This window comes from Neocloeon triangulifer, unplaced genomic scaffold (assembly GCF_031216515.1).
Source record: "Neocloeon triangulifer isolate White Clay Creek 2 clone unplaced genomic scaffold, ASM3121651v1 ptg000003l, whole genome shotgun sequence".
In the NCBI taxonomy this organism is placed as follows: Eukaryota; Metazoa; Arthropoda; class Insecta; order Ephemeroptera; family Baetidae; genus Neocloeon; species Neocloeon triangulifer.
This window is the reverse complement of record NW_026775546.1, coordinates 3489939-3510445: the sequence shown is the minus strand read 5'-3', so window position 1 is coordinate 3510445 and position 20507 is coordinate 3489939. Positions and strand designations below refer to the sequence as shown.

At 36.3% G+C, this 20507-nt stretch overlaps 1 protein-coding gene across 7 annotated transcripts in view; it reads left to right on the top strand.

Annotated features, from left to right (window-relative positions):
* Positions 1-20507, top strand: part of LOC132205658 (pleckstrin homology domain-containing family G member 5-like) — a 71306-nt gene that overhangs the window by 9182 nt on the left and 41617 nt on the right. For 5 of the 7 annotated variants that reach the window (XM_059634877.1, XM_059634886.1, XM_059634876.1 and 2 more), the window contains exon 1: positions 19657-20015. The exons of 1 other annotated variant lie outside the window; for it this stretch is intronic. In XM_059634877.1, the coding sequence (XP_059490860.1) occupies positions 19716-20015 (300 nt within the window). In that variant the 5' untranslated portion in view covers positions 19657-19715. Of the gene's footprint in view, positions 1-14977; positions 15030-19656; positions 20016-20507 lie in introns of those variants that run through there. One more of the 7 variants, XM_059634885.1, reaches the window with a different exon arrangement.

The window sequence follows — 20507 nt, the reverse complement described above, 5'->3', positions numbered from 1 at the left end:
TCTTCAATTGAAATACAAGCATTCAATTGTAAAATTTGTGTTAGCATCAAAATGATAAATATTTTGAGAATATTTTATTTAGTGACTCAATATTATAGCAGTATCAGAGATGAGAATTTTCATTAATATCTGATTAATATCCTTATTTCTTTAAAAAGATCTGAAAATAAAAAAAATGACACATTTCCAAACAAATAGCAGCAGAAAATTTAAAACTATTTTTTACATAACAAAATATTTTAGAGATAACTTTTATTTTAACTTACTTTAGCATCTTTACAAAAATTTGTTTTACAAGGCGTGTCAAATTATTTAGCAATTAAGGTAATTTGTATTTTTCTACGCATTACTATAATGCGTCCCTAGTTTTGGAGAGAAAGAATTGATAAAAAAAAAATGTCTGGAAAATGCGTTTCTAATGCAAAATAAATTTCACAAAACCTGGATCGATGAGCGTAATCTGCATTTGATGAGAATAAAAACACCAGCCGTGCAGTTTGTGGGCAATCAAATCGCAACTGACTGAATTGAAAAAAATTCCATCAAATCTGAATCAATTTTTGTATCATAATTTTTTTTATAAAATCGAACAAATTATTTTTTTGTATGAAATTAAAATTTTTGCCAATCTTTAATGTCAGTCATCAAAAAGGATCCTTGGGCATTTCTCCTTTAAGTCGGAGGATGTGCGACCGCGCACACACTTTTCCATTTATTGTGTTTTTCATCTCGCTTATCGCCACTGCTTTTCTCGCCCGATGGCTTTTGGCGCGTGCGGCACAGATGGTCTGTCGTCTGTGAGTGCTCCATCTCATTTTTCACGTCGGCCTAGTGCATTTCCACCAATCCATTCATCTGTTTTCTAATGCAAGCGCCTGTCAGCATTCGGCGCAGGATCGAAACAATACCCCAGCAAAAAGCCCCCGAGAATTGCACTATGAAAAACATTTGAAGATGGACGACCATTTTTCTCATCCGTCATAAAAGCTGGCTATGGGTATAATCTTTATAAAGATATTTGTAACAAAACAAATTTTGTTACCAAAACTACAAAAAATTTCAATTGCTCTCTATAGGAATCAAATTTAAATTTTATTTCTAGGTCTGTTTGACCACGATCACAGGTTTTTATATTATTTCACTTCTTCTCTTCAGGCTATTCCTGCGTCAGTGGCTTAACATTGGGTTAATTCATACATAATTAATCAATAATATATGCTAATTTTTATAATACGCAGCACTTTATTTTAGGCGTGTGTGGCCACATGTCCTTAAACTATTTCAACATTTTGTAAAATGACGACTACTTCTCTTATTAATTGCTGAACATTGGATTAATAAATGTTTGTAAAATTGATATCCTCGCACTGTTCTTTACAGCTCATTTCACTGTCAGTTAGTTACTTAGAGAGGGGAAATACTTTGAGATGGGATTTATTGTTGGTTTTGGCAGTTCCAAACCCTTTTGTTTTCGGAGCAGGAAGATCAAATGGTGAAGAACGACGGTCTCACTGCCTGAACAGGAAATTGAAGTTTGGTGTTCCGACGGCACGGGTGCCGGGGTATCAAGTTCAGCTTCATGGTGCACGCTCGAGGGATCCTTGAGGTGCTTAATTACTCAGAAATGAATGCCGCCTCGTGACACAGTTTAGAAATTGAATTCCGCGAGGCACCGCAAATGTGGGACAGAGAGCTCGCTATTTTTCTAGTGGCAGACCGGGTCGAATGTTTTAATGAGCGCAGCTTGAATATGTTGTGAGCATCAAAAAGCAGCACCATATGCAGTGCAATTTTGCAAAAATTATTTCAATCAGCCACTGCGTTGGAATTAGAGGGGAAAACAAACGGGTTTGCAACATGTACAAATTTTGTGGGCAAATTCCTTCTTCAATCACAAGCCAAATTTGTTTTATTTTTTATTACAGATTTTTGTTTTCCCAACAGTTTAACACATTTTGAGCAGAAAAAAACTATTTGTGAGGGAAACAATGAATTTTTGAGGGAAAACAGAACGACCACTGGCAACAATTTTGCTTAACTTCCGAGATCAAAAAGTACTTTTCCGACGCAGTGAGCTCTGAAAAAATGGCTATATTTGAAAAAAAAAAATTTTTGTCATACTCATAAATCGTATCATATCTGTCATCCTTTTTATAATTTTTTTTTTATTAAATATTTGGTAAGATTTTTACCCTGCACATAAATTCCGCATGAAAATAAATACATTATTATCGTTAGATATATTTTATTCAAGAGAATATTTATTTGTATGTATTGGTAATTAAAAAATTATTAATCTGCCGCTTATTTTGTCTCTATACTTCAAATTAATTCACATCACACAATTTAAAGCTTTTCATAAAAGTGAAAAAAATTTAAATATTGCATCATATTTAGGTTTAAATGTTGCTGCTAATCGTGGCTGAAATTTGTTCAGTGCGAATGTGTTTTTCATTTTTCGCCTGCAACAAATCACGCAATTACAGGCAGCTATAATTCACTCTGTGATTATCCCATTAATATTGCTGCAGCCTTATCATGTTCCGACTGCTGCAGTCAATTAGGCGTGTTCGTTCTGATTACGGGCACAAAGCTCGGCTGCTTTACTTTTTCACAAAAGCGCCAGTTGTGGATCAGCCGCATAAACGGGGGTGGTTTCCCTCGCACAAAGGGGCCAACCTAGTTTGGTGCAGCAGTGTGTGGTGTCCCATTGTGCGTCGGCGTGACGTCACGTTGTTTGGCCGCGTGCCAAAAGATGCGCGGCCACCGATTTGTTGTTTGCTGGAAAATGTCTGCAAAGTCGGAGCAGCGCCGCAATTAATTAGTCCACCTTCTTAATTGCGAGCCGTGGAATTGCGGCGCTGCAAATCTGTCCCTGGCACAAACGGTGTCGCCGCGCCAACCCTACTCTCCAACTTGACTTGGGGGCGAAAGGAGATTGAAAACGAAATTGGCAATTTAGATGATCGATGTTGGTCTACCCATTGTTATTCGTCTCTTTCACTCCGCGTGCTGCTTTTACAGTTGTGGTTTGTTGAATGCAAACGCCTAAAAGTATAAGTTGATTGCTGGTTTATTTTTATTTCTATTATATATTGAGCAGAACATTTTTTCCAACATCGAAACTCATTATTTTTGTTACTATACTTGCAGCCTAGTTATTTTAAAAAGAAGGAGATAGCAAAATTCTGTACGGAATTTTCATAAATCAAATCTTCAAATAATGGAGATGCTTTGTGAATTGCAGCATTGGAAAAACATATTTTAAATAATTGATCAAGATTAAATTAACTTGGTGGGAGGCAAACTTGTTCTTACTTGCATACTTTTTATATAATTTAATAATTTTGATTAATATTATCATTAATTACATACAATTCTAATTTATCAAAATAATTTTGCTGTTTTTCTTTCATGTTTGAATATCTTACATTAAATATATTGAATATTTTATTACAAATATCTTTCCCATGCATGTTTTCTATGCATAATAAATTATTATTTTAGGACGCCAATATTTTACCATGTTTATCTACTTCAAAACTCAATAGCGCCCCAATTTAAACAACAAAACCGCACCCACCTTAGCCGGATATTCAAACATAACACCGTGCTCACCGCCGAACAACAGACATAATTGATTAGTAATCGATATCCAATGCAAATAGAAGAACCATTCTTCGGCGAGACCAATAAATGTATGGCACGTGTAAAACACTATTCTCCGCAACAAAGCACCGAGCGTTGTTTGCTCGGATATTTTAAGCCAGAATATTCAGCTTGAGCCCCATGTGTGTTTTGTCTACGATCGATGATCCGCATTTTATACGTAATATCTCTTGCAAGATGGGGCAAGTAAAAAGCCAGCATTTGAAAATAACCTTGTTGAACAAGCACTGCCGAGGACGTTTTCGATCCTGAAAATAATTGGACCGAAATCGCCGACTCATCGACTTGAAGTTGTGCTAACCCTTTGCAAATTGGGGATAATCGCTCTTCTCCTTTTTTCCATACGTTTTATTCGTCTAAAATTAAATTTCATCGCATTATTTTCCACCCGGATTCCTCATAAATTTGCAGCCCGTTTGCGAAATTGATGTCAGCCGGAGCTACGAATATGAATTCCACGGCCTTTGGCTAGAGGAACTGCTTTTCGTGCCATAATTTTCCGAGCCATAAATCTCTTGGCGCAAAAAGCTGCACGCCTTCGTCTTTTGTGCGGAGCATCTCAGCGGCAGCTCCTCTAAACACTGCTGCGAGTTTCATTTCAAGAAAAGGCGGCGAGTGTGTATTTATGTTAGACGTGCAAACCGTGAATAAAAAGCTTCCGCAGTTGCCTTTTTTAGTTGAAAAAAAAACCAGTTTCTCACTTGCCCAAATTAGCTGCACTGGTATGAAAATGGTTCAAAAATTTAACTTTCGGCCCACAGCGGTATTCCATCAATCAACTGTGAAAAATTGTATAGTTGCGGAACTTCTATCAAGCAAAATCTGATGTTCAGTGTCAGACAAAGTGATGCATTACGGTGGAATAAAAATTATAATATATAAATACACACATAAAATCTCTTTTTTAAGTTAAAAAATGAATGGGTTGTGATTTTCTTTGTCTGAGTACCTCCTGTAATTTTAATTTAAATGTTTCTAGATTTCACTTCTAGTTTTCCATGATGAAAAGTGCTTTTATTTTTAGAGCCCGAGGGAACGTGTATTCGAGGCGAGAGTGGCAGCATGAGTGTTTTGGCGCAAACAGTGCATTTTTATTAGCAAATACTCGGTTTGAGTGAGGGCTGAATGGAGGTGGGACGGAGCTCTTCTCCACATTTGTCAAACAAAACCATTCTTTATATAGAGCGTTTTGCATCGTCAATAAAAAAAGACCGATGTTTGTTTGCATTTGCTGCGAGTGGCAATAACAAAAATGGACACTTCAAATCTGGCCTTGATTTTGATAAAATGCGGTGGCGCTGACTAAGCAGGATTTTTTTCTGAATAAATGTTTAGAGTTGAGTGGTCCTAAAACGGTTCTTAAACCCACACACATCGGCAACTTTTGCACAAAGGGGATTCGGTTTTGGTCAAACTTGACTTATTTCCCATAGTTACTAAAAAATGATTCATTTTTGGAAACAGGAGAATCATTATTTTTCTATTATATACATAATATTTGTTTCTATAAAAAAAATGTGACTTCGTTTTTCTCATTTTGCAAGTATCACCAAGGAGATGAAGTGAAGGGCGTCCCACCGCAATATATGAAGTGACCCTGCTGGCTGGCTGGCGCTTCTTTTGATTGTATGTACACCCAATATGTACTGCTTTCATGGTGCACATATTTACATAATAATATCCTCCCCGTCGGGAAAGACCCTCCAGCCGATCGGTGGAGGGGCCTCGTCGTTGCCCCCACGTGCTCTCGCGGGCCTCAAAGGCACTTGAGTTAGTTTGCGACGAGGCCTGCCGTGATCCGGGTGCGCGCCTCCAAATAGTCTCGCCCACCACCTCCAGCAACCCAACCTCCCCGAACCTCGGCCGAGAGTCAGTTTTGGTCCGCGACCCGCCGCGACCGTTGCTGCTCCCCCGCGACTCTCCACAGCAGCGCAATTGGAAAGTCGGTCACGCCGATTGCACGCCGCCTCGAGCTAGGTCAGTTTTATTTTATTTACCCCTCTCGTGCCGACAAAGTTGGCTTTTAAATCATCTGCCTGCACACCGCATTATGCTGTGCATATACATATTCTCGCGTGCCGTTTAACAAATACTCTCTCTATATATAACGATTTTCTCCGGCCACATCACAAAGTTCATTTTTAAAACAAAATGTCAGTTATTTCCGTGCTTACACGACAGCTTATTAAATTTGTCATTTAGACAAAAATAATTGTTTTGAATTTAAATTTTTCCACGCAAGTGTTTAAAATTCTTGGAACTATTGTTTATATGCTCCGATAATTCTCTACTGCTTTATCAAAAGGAAATTTTAAGATAATTTATAAATTTGGAAGATTTAAATTTTTTGATTTAGGGGGAATAGTATAAAATCAACCAAAATTTAATTGGTCCTATAAACTTGAACTTATATAATGATTTTTTCAGTGATTACTTCTAGAAATTTTAATTTTTCACTCGATATCATCGATAGATTTTTTTATTAAACAATTTGAAATCATCTCAATCTCTCTGAATCTGATTTGAAATGAAATTTTTTTTTTTGTTTAAGAAAGCAAAGGTTTCTAAGAATAATTAATAAAAGATGAATGCCAGCAATTTTTACTCTCACTTCTTAAATTTTTAAAGGAAAAAACGACTTTCAAGCAACTTTTTATTGAAAAAAATCTGAGAAATCAAATCAGGGGAAATATTATTCTATTTTGAGGTATATCATTCAAGACGCGATTCCTTAACAAGTTAAGCAAGCTGCAACAATATCAAGAAATTCACAATTCTGGAAAATAAAATACTAGTTCGGTTTTATAATACGTACATTAATTTAAAAAAAAAAAACTTTATTCTTCAGTGTAAATTTTTCTGAGTCAAGGAAAATACATTTCTGCAGGAATAAATAAGTAAATTTGAGAATTAAATTATTAAATAAAGAGTAGGAAGCCTAAGAAGGTGAATTGAGTGATTTCCTTAAAAATCAACAATGAAGTTGCAACCCAGGTATCTGCTTGCTATTTCGTTATTCTGATATGCATTCAGTATTCACGCGGGGTCATCGGGAAAAGCACTTTGCCACGCTGAGTGTCTTGCCTTCCCCAAGGACCAAAAACTTGTTCCATAAATTAATTTTGCCGTACCCTCGCTCCTTGGCCCTTTTGTTGGAGACAGATTTTCCTCTTGATTGAAACGTATGAAAAGCAAACTATGTAATATAATGTACATTGTAGGCAACGAAGCTTCTTAACTTTGCAACCACTTAGGGAACTCCCACAGTCATAAATAGCGGTGTAAAAAGCGAGTTTCAATTGAGAAGCGCCCTTAATTGCCTGGCAGTCACGTTCGAACGGCTCCCGAAAAACCTCTCCTTGATTGAATTAGCGTCAATCAAGCGGTCGCTTCCCGTGGCCAAATTTGCCGGGCGCGAATTATATCCTTTTCCCCCTCAATTGATCCAACTGGAGTGTGGGAGGGCTTTAAATTAATAGGGCTGCGATCGCTATCTTAAGGATTTTAACAGAGCAGTGCTGCCAAAATTTGCCATTTAAAATTAAAGCTTTGCAAGTATTATAAGTTTCTTTATTTTTTGTGTGAAAAAAATGGAACTTTTACACTTTGTGATTAGTGAATTGAACGCTTGTCACTCAAATCTTTTTTTAATGACTTATGTGATGTGTGAAATTGGACTTAAAAAAATCTTCAGCAAAACCACTTAGAATCAGATTTATATAAAGAAGTAGAAAACATTTTGAAAATAATTCATGCATTACCAAAGGTAATTTCTTATTTCATGTTGCTTTAATTTAAAAGCAGCAGTGCCTTGTGTGGTTTTGCAAGTAGTTTATTGTTTTATAGTATATTTCCCTTTTAAAAAATAAACAACTTATGCAACCCATCATTGAACTGCCGTTTTTCAATTAAAAAAAAATACGGAAAAAAATGAAAATTGAATAAATTACGACGAAGATGCTAATTTTGCAAAAAATGTAAAAGTTTGATGAGTAATATTTATTTAAATTGTATAAATGTATTAATTTTAGTTATTATTGGCCTGTAAAAATAATATCCCGCCTGTAATTTATTCATTTTGTGCCTTTCTGGAGAAATTTCAATGGAAATGTATTTTGAAATTATTTTCAAACAACGTTGAGTTTCATCCCTTGTACGCATAAGTTGCAATGGGAAATACGCCAGTTCAATGTTTGCACACTAGAATGTTGGTTCTGCTGTTTAATTAGCGAACTTGTCGTGCGGTTGTACATAGTGCAATTTAATTGCGTGCGATCAAATTTGTACGATCTGAATTCTGCCTGGTGCATAGATACTTGCGCGCAGCAAATTAAACAGGCGTTTGTGTTTGGACAGACGAGTGTTAATGCACTCGATGGGGTGATTTGAATTCACCCCATTATACAGTCCGCTTGCGGCGAAGCTCGCAGAACTTTGAAAACCCATTAGATTCGTTAGTGTGCGCGGCGCAAACTGAGCAGCAAATCCATATTATACAGATTTAAATCTGTATAAATCCCTAACAACGGCACAACAAGTTCCATAGAGGTCAATGGATTTCGTCTCGCCGTGGATTATCAACGTTCCAATAATACAATTTCAAAGCATTATAACAAGCCTAGTCTTGTTAATCTGTTAAATTTCATCAGGTATAAGGAAAATGTATAATAGTTTCCATTTTTTTTTTATAATATTGAAATAAGCAATCTGCCAAAAATAAATAAATGTAAAGGGATAATTGTAATTTGCTGTAATTTTACTGAGATAGAATGTACTGAAAATTAATTTTTCAATTTTTCCATGCATCATTTCATTATTAATTTTTCTTTCAATCACATCGCCTAGGGTGAGTCATAATCTCATTAATGCACATTGCAGCAATTCATATTTTTTTTATTTAGCTAACGATTAAGAATAATTAATAAATTTTACAATTTTTCATGTTCGATTTAGTTTTCCAAGGTGGAAAGAGGATCCCAATGTTTTGCAAAAATCTGAAGGAAAATTAAAATTGATTATGCAGACTTTTTCAATAAGGAGGTCTAATATTTTTGAAGAAAGAAAACAACTGATTATTAAAATAAATTAAATTTTTTAATTTCAAGTTACATGTTTGAAATTGAAATATTTTATGCATTTTTTAGTCACAAACAAATTTGAACAAAGTTTTGAACAAGAATTGATAATGAATTGACGGTTGTATGCACATCAAATTCCAAGATTAAAATCTAAAATTTAATATCAAGAAAGTAAACGCTTTTGCACACTAATTGCATAGCAAGGCGTTTGCCAGCGTGCAAATTGCTGCCACTCTCTGCCACCATTCTCGCCGTCGTGCGCGTTTTTAAATTAGACTTTCAAATGACACGGTTTTCCAGCGACAGGAATCAATATCACGCCGTCAAATTATCCGCGTCGATGCTTGAAATTTCAGCTCGAGCGGCCGTCGTTCATTCAGTCAGAACGTCAGAGCACCTGCCGCCCAAGAGTGAGATTCGAAGACCGCCGTTTTTGCCAGCGCACCCCATGCAAATCCATTTTTAATGTACGCTGACGTCATTCATCATTCCGCGAGCGCTATTTTGTTGTTGTTGTTGCGGAGGCAAGGGTTGCAGGAAGGTCACAGCTGCGGACGATGACAGCTAACAGACAGCTCTAGGGGGCTCGAAAATTCATCCTGATAGTTTGTTTGGGGCAAACACCACCTAATCCAATGGGCTTTGGCAGAATTGCGAATTGAATTGTGTCTGTGCGTGTGAATGTGGTGAAATATTAAGGCGCCTTGGGTGCCGAAGATGTGCAAGATTGAGGATTTGAACTCAATTTGTGGCGAAGAAAGAGGAGCAAAATTGATTCTGAAAAGCAGAGTATGTCAAAGCCTATAATCTTCTATTGGAAAATCGATTAATTTTAGCATCGCAAAAGAAGTACAAATGGCACAAGTTCTTTAAACTAGGAAATAGTAAACATTGTTATCACAGAAGGATAATTAACCCTTAATTTGTTGATTATATTAAAAGTAAATAAATTGGTGTTCAAAATATTGACCTATTATTTCAGGTGATTTTTCACTTTTTTGTAGTAGTCTAATTTGAAAACTTGACTTAACCAAATTTGGCTGTAAAGATTTAATTCGTTTAAAAATAAAATAAAGTAGTTTGATGAATCAAATGCGGTTAAAAGTTTTATAACTTTCTAGTAAGGAGCAATAAAAAAATATAAGTTTGCGTGTTAAAAAGTTCTTTTCATTATCTAAAAGATCATAAAATGTAGCTTAATATTTTTTGTAAAATGAATGAATTAAGTAGTCTGCTTAAAATATTAGACAAGTTAATTATGGTATATTTTTAGACCATCCCCTATAAATTTTTTTATTGTTTAATTACGGAGAAGAAAAAATGCAAAGTTTTGAACATGACTTGAAAGAACACGAGACTGAAGAATTCCCACCTGCGTATCAAACTGCAATCGCTGTTTACTCAATGAAATGAAATGATTTTAAAAATTAATATATTAAAATGTTCGGAATTTGTGAAATTTTAGATAATATTTTAAGAAAATGATGTGGAATTCTTTCATTTTTGTAGTATAATTTTCTTTGTTACTATTTTTTTTATATTTAGTCGGTATTAGGATTGAAAAAATGACTGAATAAAAAATACATTTGAAAACGTTTTTAAACGATTTTACCTAATTACTTTTTCAACCTGTTAAGTCGAATTTTATGAACAGTCTAATAAAAATTCACAAGTAACCGAATTATCATTCTGAGCTGTCTGAAAACAACGCCAACAACTAAAATTCGCCTCTTGTAAGTCTCAATGACTGAACTTTGTTGAAATTCGCTTTTGGCCGAAGCAATATAATGCATCATATGAAAACTCATTCAGCAAGCTTAGCCAACTCCGCCTCTGCAGCAATATTAAACTACCGTGCACTTTAAGTTGCAAAAGCATTCCTGTATTGTGTGCTGATTTTCATCCGCTGCACTGCCTCGAAGTTGCCTCGACGAACTTTACAGAGTGCCGAAGTGGCTGCTTAACTTTTTGAGAACTTGAATTCCGAAAGTTGCCACTTTTCACCCCTCCATTAATATTCTCCTCTGCAAAGTAAAGTTCTAGCATATCTGTCCTCGGGCGCTTCTCTCTGTACCCGCTTATATTTTCGATTTCCGCGCAAACCATTTCACTGTCAGGTCTGCGTCACTCTTACTCAGTCCGTACGAATTTGCATCAGAAAATGTAACTCCAATTTGCACATGCAAATTAATGGCTCAGTCTCGCTGAACGTATTAAAATACGCGGCGTTTCGCATTATTCAAGAAACGTGCGCGCCCGGCGCGAATTAATTGCGCAATCGTGATCAGACACAGTAATTGCCGTAATTATGAGAGCGCGTTCCGCTCCGTCGCTTTGCTGGAATGGGAAATTTTCATATGCTTTTCATTTTGCTCGCATTTACAGAAAAAAATTGGCTTTAGCATTTCATGAATTTTTCCAGGATGTACATGTGTTTTGAAATTCTATATTTTTTGTGAGGATGAAAAGTTTAAAGCTTTCCAATAGAAAATAATTTTTATATAAAGTGAATGTTGTTGTTGAGGGTTGATTTCCTTAAATTCCCTAAATTCATTAATTTTATTAATTTTGTGCTTAAGTTTAACGTAATTGCGATGCATTGTGGCGTGTATTAAAATAATAATCGGTAATAATACTGAATTTTTTTATTATTGACTATAGAAATTATGCTGCAGAAATTGGCAATCCAGGAGACATTCATAGTTTGCAAAAATCAGGCTTTGATCTGTTTTATTATTTCTTTCATAATTAATAATATGAAAAAGACATATTTCGACGAGGACACAGACCATTTTCTTGCTTCGTAGAGATAATACCTAAGCATGTTGCCAGTTATAAACACATAAACTAAAATATAAATTCTAATTAGAAGATTTTTTAAGCTTAAGGAGGAAAGAAGCGTTTTGCATTATTCAAAAGTTTCTAGAAAATTGTGGAATTAAAATATTAGCCCCCATGTCCCACGTCATTTACAGAGGCTTTTGAGCCATAAATTTCCTTGAAAGTTGCACAACCAGAGAAAAAATTTATTAATAAACCTTGAATTTTAATTTTATTTAAATTAGAATCTGCTTCAAAAATCTCAGAATCTCTTCTTTTTTCTTCCATTTCTGAACAAATTAGATTATTATAATCTCTGAGCCTTGGTGCTTTAAAAAGTAATTAAAAGTCACCACAGCTATCCAAACTTAATAGATTTTCTCGAATGGCTTCCCCATTTAGCCGTTGGGAAAACACACACTAAGAAAACTGAGTGTGTTAAAGACGGGCGTCGTTAGTTTGCATTAGCGTCGGATATGATTTCCGTGTCGCGCAAAAACGTGCGTCGCTTGTCCTAATTAAGCACGCGCGAATTTCCTTGTTGGCGATTAGCAGCAGTCGGGTTAAGAGAGTATAATATGTTATCTCGTAATCTGCAATTACGAGAGCTGAGCTGCTACTTCCATTTCGCGATCTATCCACAGACAAAACATAAGCCGGTGATGAAGAAAAATCTTCCAGAGAATGAAAATTTTCTGTTAAATTCACCTTCTTTGCTGTCGTCGACCCCAGTCCATTCTCGTTGCCACGTTAATACAAATGGAAAAATAAGCGCCTTGATGAGGAAAAGTCGCAACCACGAAGTGAAAAAAAAATAGGGGAATGGCGTGCAATGTGGTGGTTTTTCTGCGCCGAAAATCTGTTTGTTTTTATTTCAGAGGGAACTTTCCTGATGATAAATTTTACTTTCTATTTCAGTCTCCAGTCCCATTAAAAAAACATTTTTTTTTAATTAGTTTTTTTTATAATATTTTGTGGTTTTTCCCAGCCAACAGACATTTGTTAAAATTTAGAAATAATTGAAGAAGTTAATAAATGAATGAATGCTAATTAATTGTATGTAATCATATATATATATTTTTTAATATAATTCATTTTATTAAAAAAAACTGAATTAATCATTTTTTTTCTCTAAAATATATTTTTTTAATATATTTTTAGGATCCGGAATTTTTTTTATAATTTGTAATATTATTATTGTGTTAGGAAAAGTAGCGGATAATTTTTTTGGTAAAAATTTTCTCAATTATATAATTTTTATTACAAATCTTAAATAAATCCTTAAACGACTAAACGTTCTTATATATATGCATCTCGAATCATTTTGTGAACGAAAAACATTTTGGTAATATATATACGCAACAATTTCAAGGCCTTGGATGTTACATCTCATGGTCTAATGGTAAAAGCTTTGTTACAGATGCATAAGTATCCAGATTCGAATCTACCCTCAGGCAGACTTTTCACTTGATATACAATGTCTACGTCATTCATGATCAAGTTACAAAGACCGCGACAAATTGAAAATTATTTTTCTTTTGCGTTTTTTAAACATTTTTTGGCTTCTTTTTTATTGAAAAGCCAACTTGTTAAAAACAGGTAGTTAGACGAGTTAGTCGAGTCAGTCGCGTCAGTCGAGTCAGTCGCGTCAGGCGAGTCAGTCGCGTCACTCGAGTCAGTCGCGTCAGTCGAGTCAGTCGCGTCAGTCGAGTCAGTCGCGTCAGTCGAGTCAGTCGCGTCAGTCGAGTCAGTCGCGTCGGGCGAGTCAGTCGCGTCGGGCGAGTCAGTCGCGTCGGGCGAGTCAGTCGCGTCGGGCGAGTCAGTCGCGTCGGGCGAGACAGTCGCGTCACTCGAGTCAGTCGCGTCAGTCGAGTCAGTCGCGTCAGGCGAGTCAGTCGCGTCACTCGAGTCAGTCGCGTCGGTCGAGTCAGTCGCGTCGGTCGAGTCAGTCGCGTCGGTCGAGTCAGTCGCGTCGGTCGAGTCAGTCGCGTCGGTCGAGTCAGTCGCGTCGGGCGAGTCAGTCGCGTCGGGCGAGTCAGTCGCGTCGGGCGAGTCAGTCGCGTCGGGCGAGTCAGTCGCGTCGGGCGAGTCAGTCGCGTCGGGCGAGTCAGTCGCGTCGGGCGAGTCAGTCGCGTCGGGCGAGTCAGTCGCGTCGGGCGAGTCAGTCGCGTCGGGCGAGTCAGTCGCGTCGGGCGAGTCAGTCGCGTCGGGCGAGTCAGTCGCGTCGGGCGAGTCAGTCGCGTCGGGCGAGTCAGTCGCGTCGGGCGAGTCAGTCGCGTCGGGCGAGTCAGTCGCGTCGGGCGAGTCAGTCGCGTCGGGCGAGTCAGTCGCGTCGGGCGAGTCAGTCGCGTCGGGCGAGTCAGTCGCGTCGGGCGAGTCAGTCGCGTCAGGCGAGTCAGTCGCGTCAGGCGAGTCAGTCGCGTCAGGCGCCTGTTTGATCAAATTGGATCAAACTCTTCCGTCGGTGCAAAACTGTTTGATAATATTGGATCAAACTCTTTCGTCGGTGCAAAACTGTTTGATCAAATTGGATCAAACTCTTCCGTCGGTGCAAAACTGTTTGATCAAATTGGATCAAACTCTTTCGTCGGTGCAAAACTGTTTGATCAAATTGGATCAAACTCTTCCGTCGGTGCAAAACTGTTGGATCAAATTGGATCAAACTCTTCCGTCGGTGCAAAACTGTTTGATCAAATTGGATCAAACTCTTCCGTCGGTGCAAAACTGTTGGATCAAATTGGATCAAACTCTTCCGTCGGTGCAAAACTGTTTGATCAAATTGGATCAGACTCTTCCGTCGGTGCAACACTGTTTGATCAAATTGGATCAAACTCTTCCGTCGGTGCAAAACTGTTTGATCAAATTGGATCAAACTCTTCCGTCGGTGCAAAACTGTTTGATAATATTGGATCAAACTCTTCCGTCGGTGCAAAACTGTTTGATCAAATTGGATCAAACTCTTCCGTCGGTGCAAAACTGTTTGATCAAATTGGATCAAACTCTTTCGTCGGTGCAAAACTGTTTGATCAAATTGGATCAAACTCTTCCGTTGGTGCAAAACTGTTTGATCAAATTGGATCAAACTCTTCCGTCGGTGCAAAACTGTTTGATCAAATTGGATCAAACTCTGAAAAACTGTTTTTTTTTTACCCTTTCTCAAGTTTCTGAGCCTTTTTAAGACCCGAGTGTTAAACCAGAGTTTTGCGCAACTGTCTTATCCGGTATTAACTTTGCAAAACGTGTGTTCAAAGTCAAAGCGTCGCCTGGCTGCTCTTGACACTATATATTTCTCAACACTTGGGACCTTCTCCGTGCGCAGCAGCTTTCATCTAATGCGCTCATAAAAAGATTTAATTTTAGTTTACGGCGGCGGCTGCGACGACGGTGGCTTTTGGCAGTTTGTCAATCACGGCGCGTTGCAGACTTTTTGAATTAGCAGCCACCGGACGTCCCATTAAAGTGGTGAGCCATCACAACCTGTCTTTAATAGTTTGAGAGGTGCAACTTTTTTTAGAATTACTTACGTTTGTTTTTTATTTTGTCATAGATAAGAATTCATAAAATTTGATAGTTTTTTAAATTCTTTGCTTTAATTTGCTCAGTTTTAATTAATTCCTTATAATAAATTACTTCACATTTTGAACAAATTATAACATTTTTATGAGGAAAATTACCTCTTGTAAAGTTATTTGTCTTTTCTTGTTTATAAATCAAAGGTGTTCAAATTTTAGAAAATTTTAGATAAATAAAAACTAATATTCAAGGCAAAAATGAAGCAAAAATAAAATTAATTGAAGCACATTTAATTTTATCTTCATTTTTAAAGAACTTTAAAAACGACTCGCTTTAAAATTAAATCCTTTTTTAAGATGGCAACATTTGAAGGGTTGGAAATTGGAAGTATTAATTATTGAGCGAATAAAGTGCCTATAATTTTTGTTAAAAATGTACAGCTATTTATATGTAAACATGAGAAAACACTCAATTTTTATCTAAAAAAATTTTCGTGACTTCAAAAACCGTAAAAACTCTCGTAACTAAAATTTTTTTATTTCAACAAAACTGGCAGTTGCTCAAAGAATAAGCCTGTATATGTGCGATTGGAAAATTTCTTGAGCCTCAAAAAGTGGTTCAATTTTGCATAATACAAGGAGGGCTTCTGAGAAAATTGGACAGTTTGTTTCCCATTATTATGTAAATTACAGTCATTGATCGAATCACTATATCACTTTTTGTGCAATTTTCTGATAATGAGGTGGAGTGCCGCGTGACATGGGCCGCATAATGGCTGTTGAACCCTTTTCTATAAAACACAATGGCATACGCGCGTGTCCATTAATCATCAGCGACCTTTCAAAATTTTCACCGTCAGTCGATTTTTTACAAATTAAGCGCCGCCGCTAATTCGGCACCGATTTCAATCGATGCTCACGTTTATTAAAAGAGAGATGCCGTGACGTGCAACCTCATGCTTTTTCTCACTCGCGATTCTCGCGAGGTCATGCTCCCCTTTCGGTCGCGGCGCACCACGAAAGGGCGAATCGATGTGTGGGGGCTGCAGATCTGTTTCGAATTCGTGTCTGCACGGATGCACCTGCCGCTGCCAGCGCGAGAGCCCATTATTATTTGCCGATCTTGGCAGCCGCGGGTCGAGTTATAGTGCCGCACCTCACCAACCAACAATTAGCTCAAGGCTATGGAAACGTTTTGCCGAAGGGAGAACTGCCATTGATTTCCTTTTCAATGCTGCAGATGTGCAATTAATTAGTTCTGCTATTATATAATTTTCCTGTAATGTGGATTTTTCATTATATTACAACTTTGTCCACTCTCACGATGGGAGCTATTTGTTAAAAACCAAACTTTTCATTATTTGAATATGAAAGTTGAATGACTCTGGACCAAAATGTGATAGTTTTTTGGCTAGTGATGCTTTTCGTCATTTTGAAGCGGCCAAACTATTTTTTTCTTCGTTACTTAAAAGGCTGTGGCACCCGAAAAAATTAATCTTTTTGAGATTTTTTAGTGCTGCTGACGTTCAACCTGTATTTGTAAAAAACCAAACTTTTCAGTATTTTGATATGAAAATTTAATGAATCTGGTAAAAAATGTGTTAAAATTGTGGCTCGCAATGCCTTTCGTCATTTTGAAGCAGCCAAACTACTTATATTTTCGTTACTCAAAAAGCTGTGGCTCCCAAAAAAATTAATCTTATAGAGATATTTCAAGGACTAACAATTTAATTTTTTTAAGTAGTAGGATTGATATAAAAAATTGTTTTGTTTTCTCTTAATGTGTTTAACAAGATATTCTTTTTGAATTTTAATCCTTTAAATTCAAAATTTTAATAATTTTAATTTTTGAAATTAATAAATACACGTCATACTTTGATTTACATAAATATTTGCATATTACTGATTGTATTTATTGTCTTTGGTTTTTTTACGACGTTTTATTTTTAGGAAAATCCCAAATTACCCTGCACTTAATTTTTTAAACAGAAAATGAAACAAAATTTAAAAATTTGTCAAATCAAACAACTCAAAATATTAATATGTGGTGAATAAATTCTTCTGGAGATGATCTCAAATAGTCTACCTACAAAAAAGTGTAAACCTGTCGACTCTAATTATGTTAGAAAAATAGTTTCATTAAAATTCTATTTATATTTTGCATTATTAACAACTATAATTAGCCGTTGATTTGACCATACCATACCATAACAATAAATAATAATTGTTTTTCAAAAATTGAATGTAAACAATGTATTTGTAGCAATGTGGACAAATAAACAACAACAATAATAATAATAATAAACGAGATATTTTATTTCAACTATGCACTTAATGATTTACAATTCTTACAATTATGATTTCAAGGCTTTTTTAATAGACACAGAAAATATTATTATATTATATTTTAATTGTTCATTTTATATTTGGAAATGAATATTCTTCAGTGCTCGCCTTTTATATGTCTTCATAATTATTTGCACATTCACGTTCACCGCTAATTTTGGGGGTTTATAGCAGACGCTCGGTTGCTCAACGAGCCGCTAAATGGTGTGCTTGTTATACACACGCTCTCTTCCTCGTCGCGGTGAAATATTAATATTCCAATCGGCGAAATGGGTGTTCCGCGTGCAAATAACCTCTCTTTCGGAACGACCCGAGAGTAAAAAGAGCCCCTAAAAGCCGCCGATCATGAACGCGCACGTGAAAGGTGTATGGCGTAAAAAACTTAGGCACCCTCCACCCTCTTCTCCGAGCACCTTTTCTCAAAGCAGAGAGCAATTTAGGACAGTGCTTTGGCGCGACATATAAATGCCTGCAGGTTCATTATCCCCATAAATTTCGATTTTTACCCTGCACGGCCATAAAGACGGACAGGGAACGCCGTGGTCCGTCGGCCCAACGCTCGGCCAGTCCGCCAATTTGCTGCACGTGCACCAAAAAGCGCCCTCGTTTTGCGACCGAGGACCGGCAAGTTCGCGCTCTCGCGCGTAGGTGGAGCGAACCGCTTCAATTTCGGCTCCACACAGTCTGCTCTTAATACTTCAGCATTATTCCTACTAAAATTGCGAAGAGTTAACGGCAATTTTTAAAATGGAATAAATTTAATTAATTGTTTACCTGGAATGTACATTTGATTTGAAATAAAAATAAACGAGGAAAAATTGTTTTCCTAAAATTATACGATCTCAATTATACAGCTAAAAAAAACAAACATTCAAAAAGTTTTAAAATTTCCTTATTTTTAATTATTTAAATTGGTAGTGCAGATCTGTTAAGTCGGGTGATTAAAATTTCCTTGTATCAACACATAAAATTCCATTGGATTTTTCCTAATTCAATCATCATTAAATAAAACACGTAAAATTCTATATTTATTTGAAAGTATCTTCCAGAAAAAATGATTTTTTTTTTCGTTTCAAATACATTCCAATTCATTTAATCTCTCACAAAATTTAACAAAATACCCTTTTCTGATTTTAATTTTTAAATTAATTTTCCTAGCTCACTTAATAAGGACGCAGACCACAACCTACATTGATACGGCCTTTTTTTAAAATAAAGTTTATTTTTTTCACACACGACAAGCCCGTTTTCCACGTCAGTACAATATTTTAGATTATCTTAAGCGGTCTAGTGGTATCCTCTAGATTGAATTCCCATTTTGCTATTTGATGTGTTAGCAAAAGAAAATTAATTTGGGTCACCAATCCAAAACTGACCTACATATGTCTACATTTGTTCTGGGATTGGCAAGTTTATCAGAAATTCGTCAGAGATTAAATCGTTTAAGAGGCTAGGATTGCCTTTTTTATTTCCCTGCCGCAAGTCTAGAGATAATAAGTGCTTATTATCAGTGGAAGGTGTGCATTTCTGCAAGATTTAAAAAAAAGGCAGTCTTTGTATGTTATTTTTTTTTAAATATTTCATGAAAAATCTTACTCATTGTAATATCTTAAGTTATTTTTAATTCTTGAATATCATTAATGTTATGGATAAATAAGGATATTCAATTACTAAAATTTTTAATTCACCTACAATAATTTAATAATCTTAATGTACTATTAATATTTACGTAACTATCTATCTTAAATTTATTTGACATTAATAAAAAGAATTGATAGTAAAAAAAATAATTAATTCTAATATCTCTATATGTTCACAACGTTTAATTAACAAAGCGTAATTTGATTTTATTATAAAAGGAATGAATGTATTTAAATTTATTAAGTAAAAACTTTTTTTAAATATCAAAAGGCAGAATGATCAATAACTGATTTATATGCTCTTCATAATTATTTTTAAAAGACTTTTTTTTTACAAATTTCGCTTCCTTGTCAAATCTTTCAACCTACTGAAATTAGTTAGAGCTATAAATAAAAGTATACTTTGATATTTACCAACTTATCAAACATATACATACTAGTCACTTAAATTAAAGCGATAAAAGCAGCATGATTATTATGTTCGCGAAACAGTGGGCGTCTCATCATCATCATCATTTTATCGGTACTGCTATCAGTCCGCCGCGATAAGAGTTCGCCATCACCTCTCTCACCTGCCTGCACAGACTTGCTTACAACTCCTCAGTAGTTTTATGACTTAACTTTCGCGCGTTCGCCAAAAAAAGCAAGCCATGGCCGAGCACGGCGGCGGCAAGTTGAAAAGTGCGGTGAAAAAGTTGTTGGCCAAAAGTGGCGTCCGGTTGCAGGGCGGCTTCGACTTGAGCCCCGAAGACGAGGTCAAGGACACGGTCGGTGACCTTCCGCTGAGCGAGAATGGCATTCGAAGGGCTGACATGGGGCGCCGCTCCTCCCTGCAGAGGGCGCACAGTTTCATTCTGGACAAGGGGGCCAAAGCGAAGGGCAAGTGGAACAAGTTCAGTTCGTCCACGCTCGATCTCAGCACACTCTCTAGTCACGATTTGGAAATGCAGGTGAATTGATGATGCGATTGATTTATATTTTTATCCTAGAACCGAGCTAGAAATTTAGGGAATATTGAAGATAGTAACAATTTTTATTTCTTCAATTGGGTTATCAAGAAAAGAATTATTTGAAAATTTATATATATAATTGGAAATTTTAAACACCAATGTTGTTGACCATGTCAATGAGGAGTCCTTAAAAATAATTGTTATTATTTATTTTATAGGTTGAGGGAACCAGAGTTAAAGACGATTAATCTCGCCCCAGTTATCCGTGGGCCAGAGATTAATGCAACGAGATATGTTGCTAAAGTCATGCACATAGTTTCTTTTTCTGTAATGTCGTTGAATTTAACAGTAGATTTTTATCTTGATTATTGCGCGTTAATTTCTGTTTTAACTGGAAATCGGTGATTAGTGGTGAAAAGTACGTCAACATTAAACAGATTATAATTTATCATATTTATCTCAATCTAAATCGAATCATTAGTAATGAGGTAA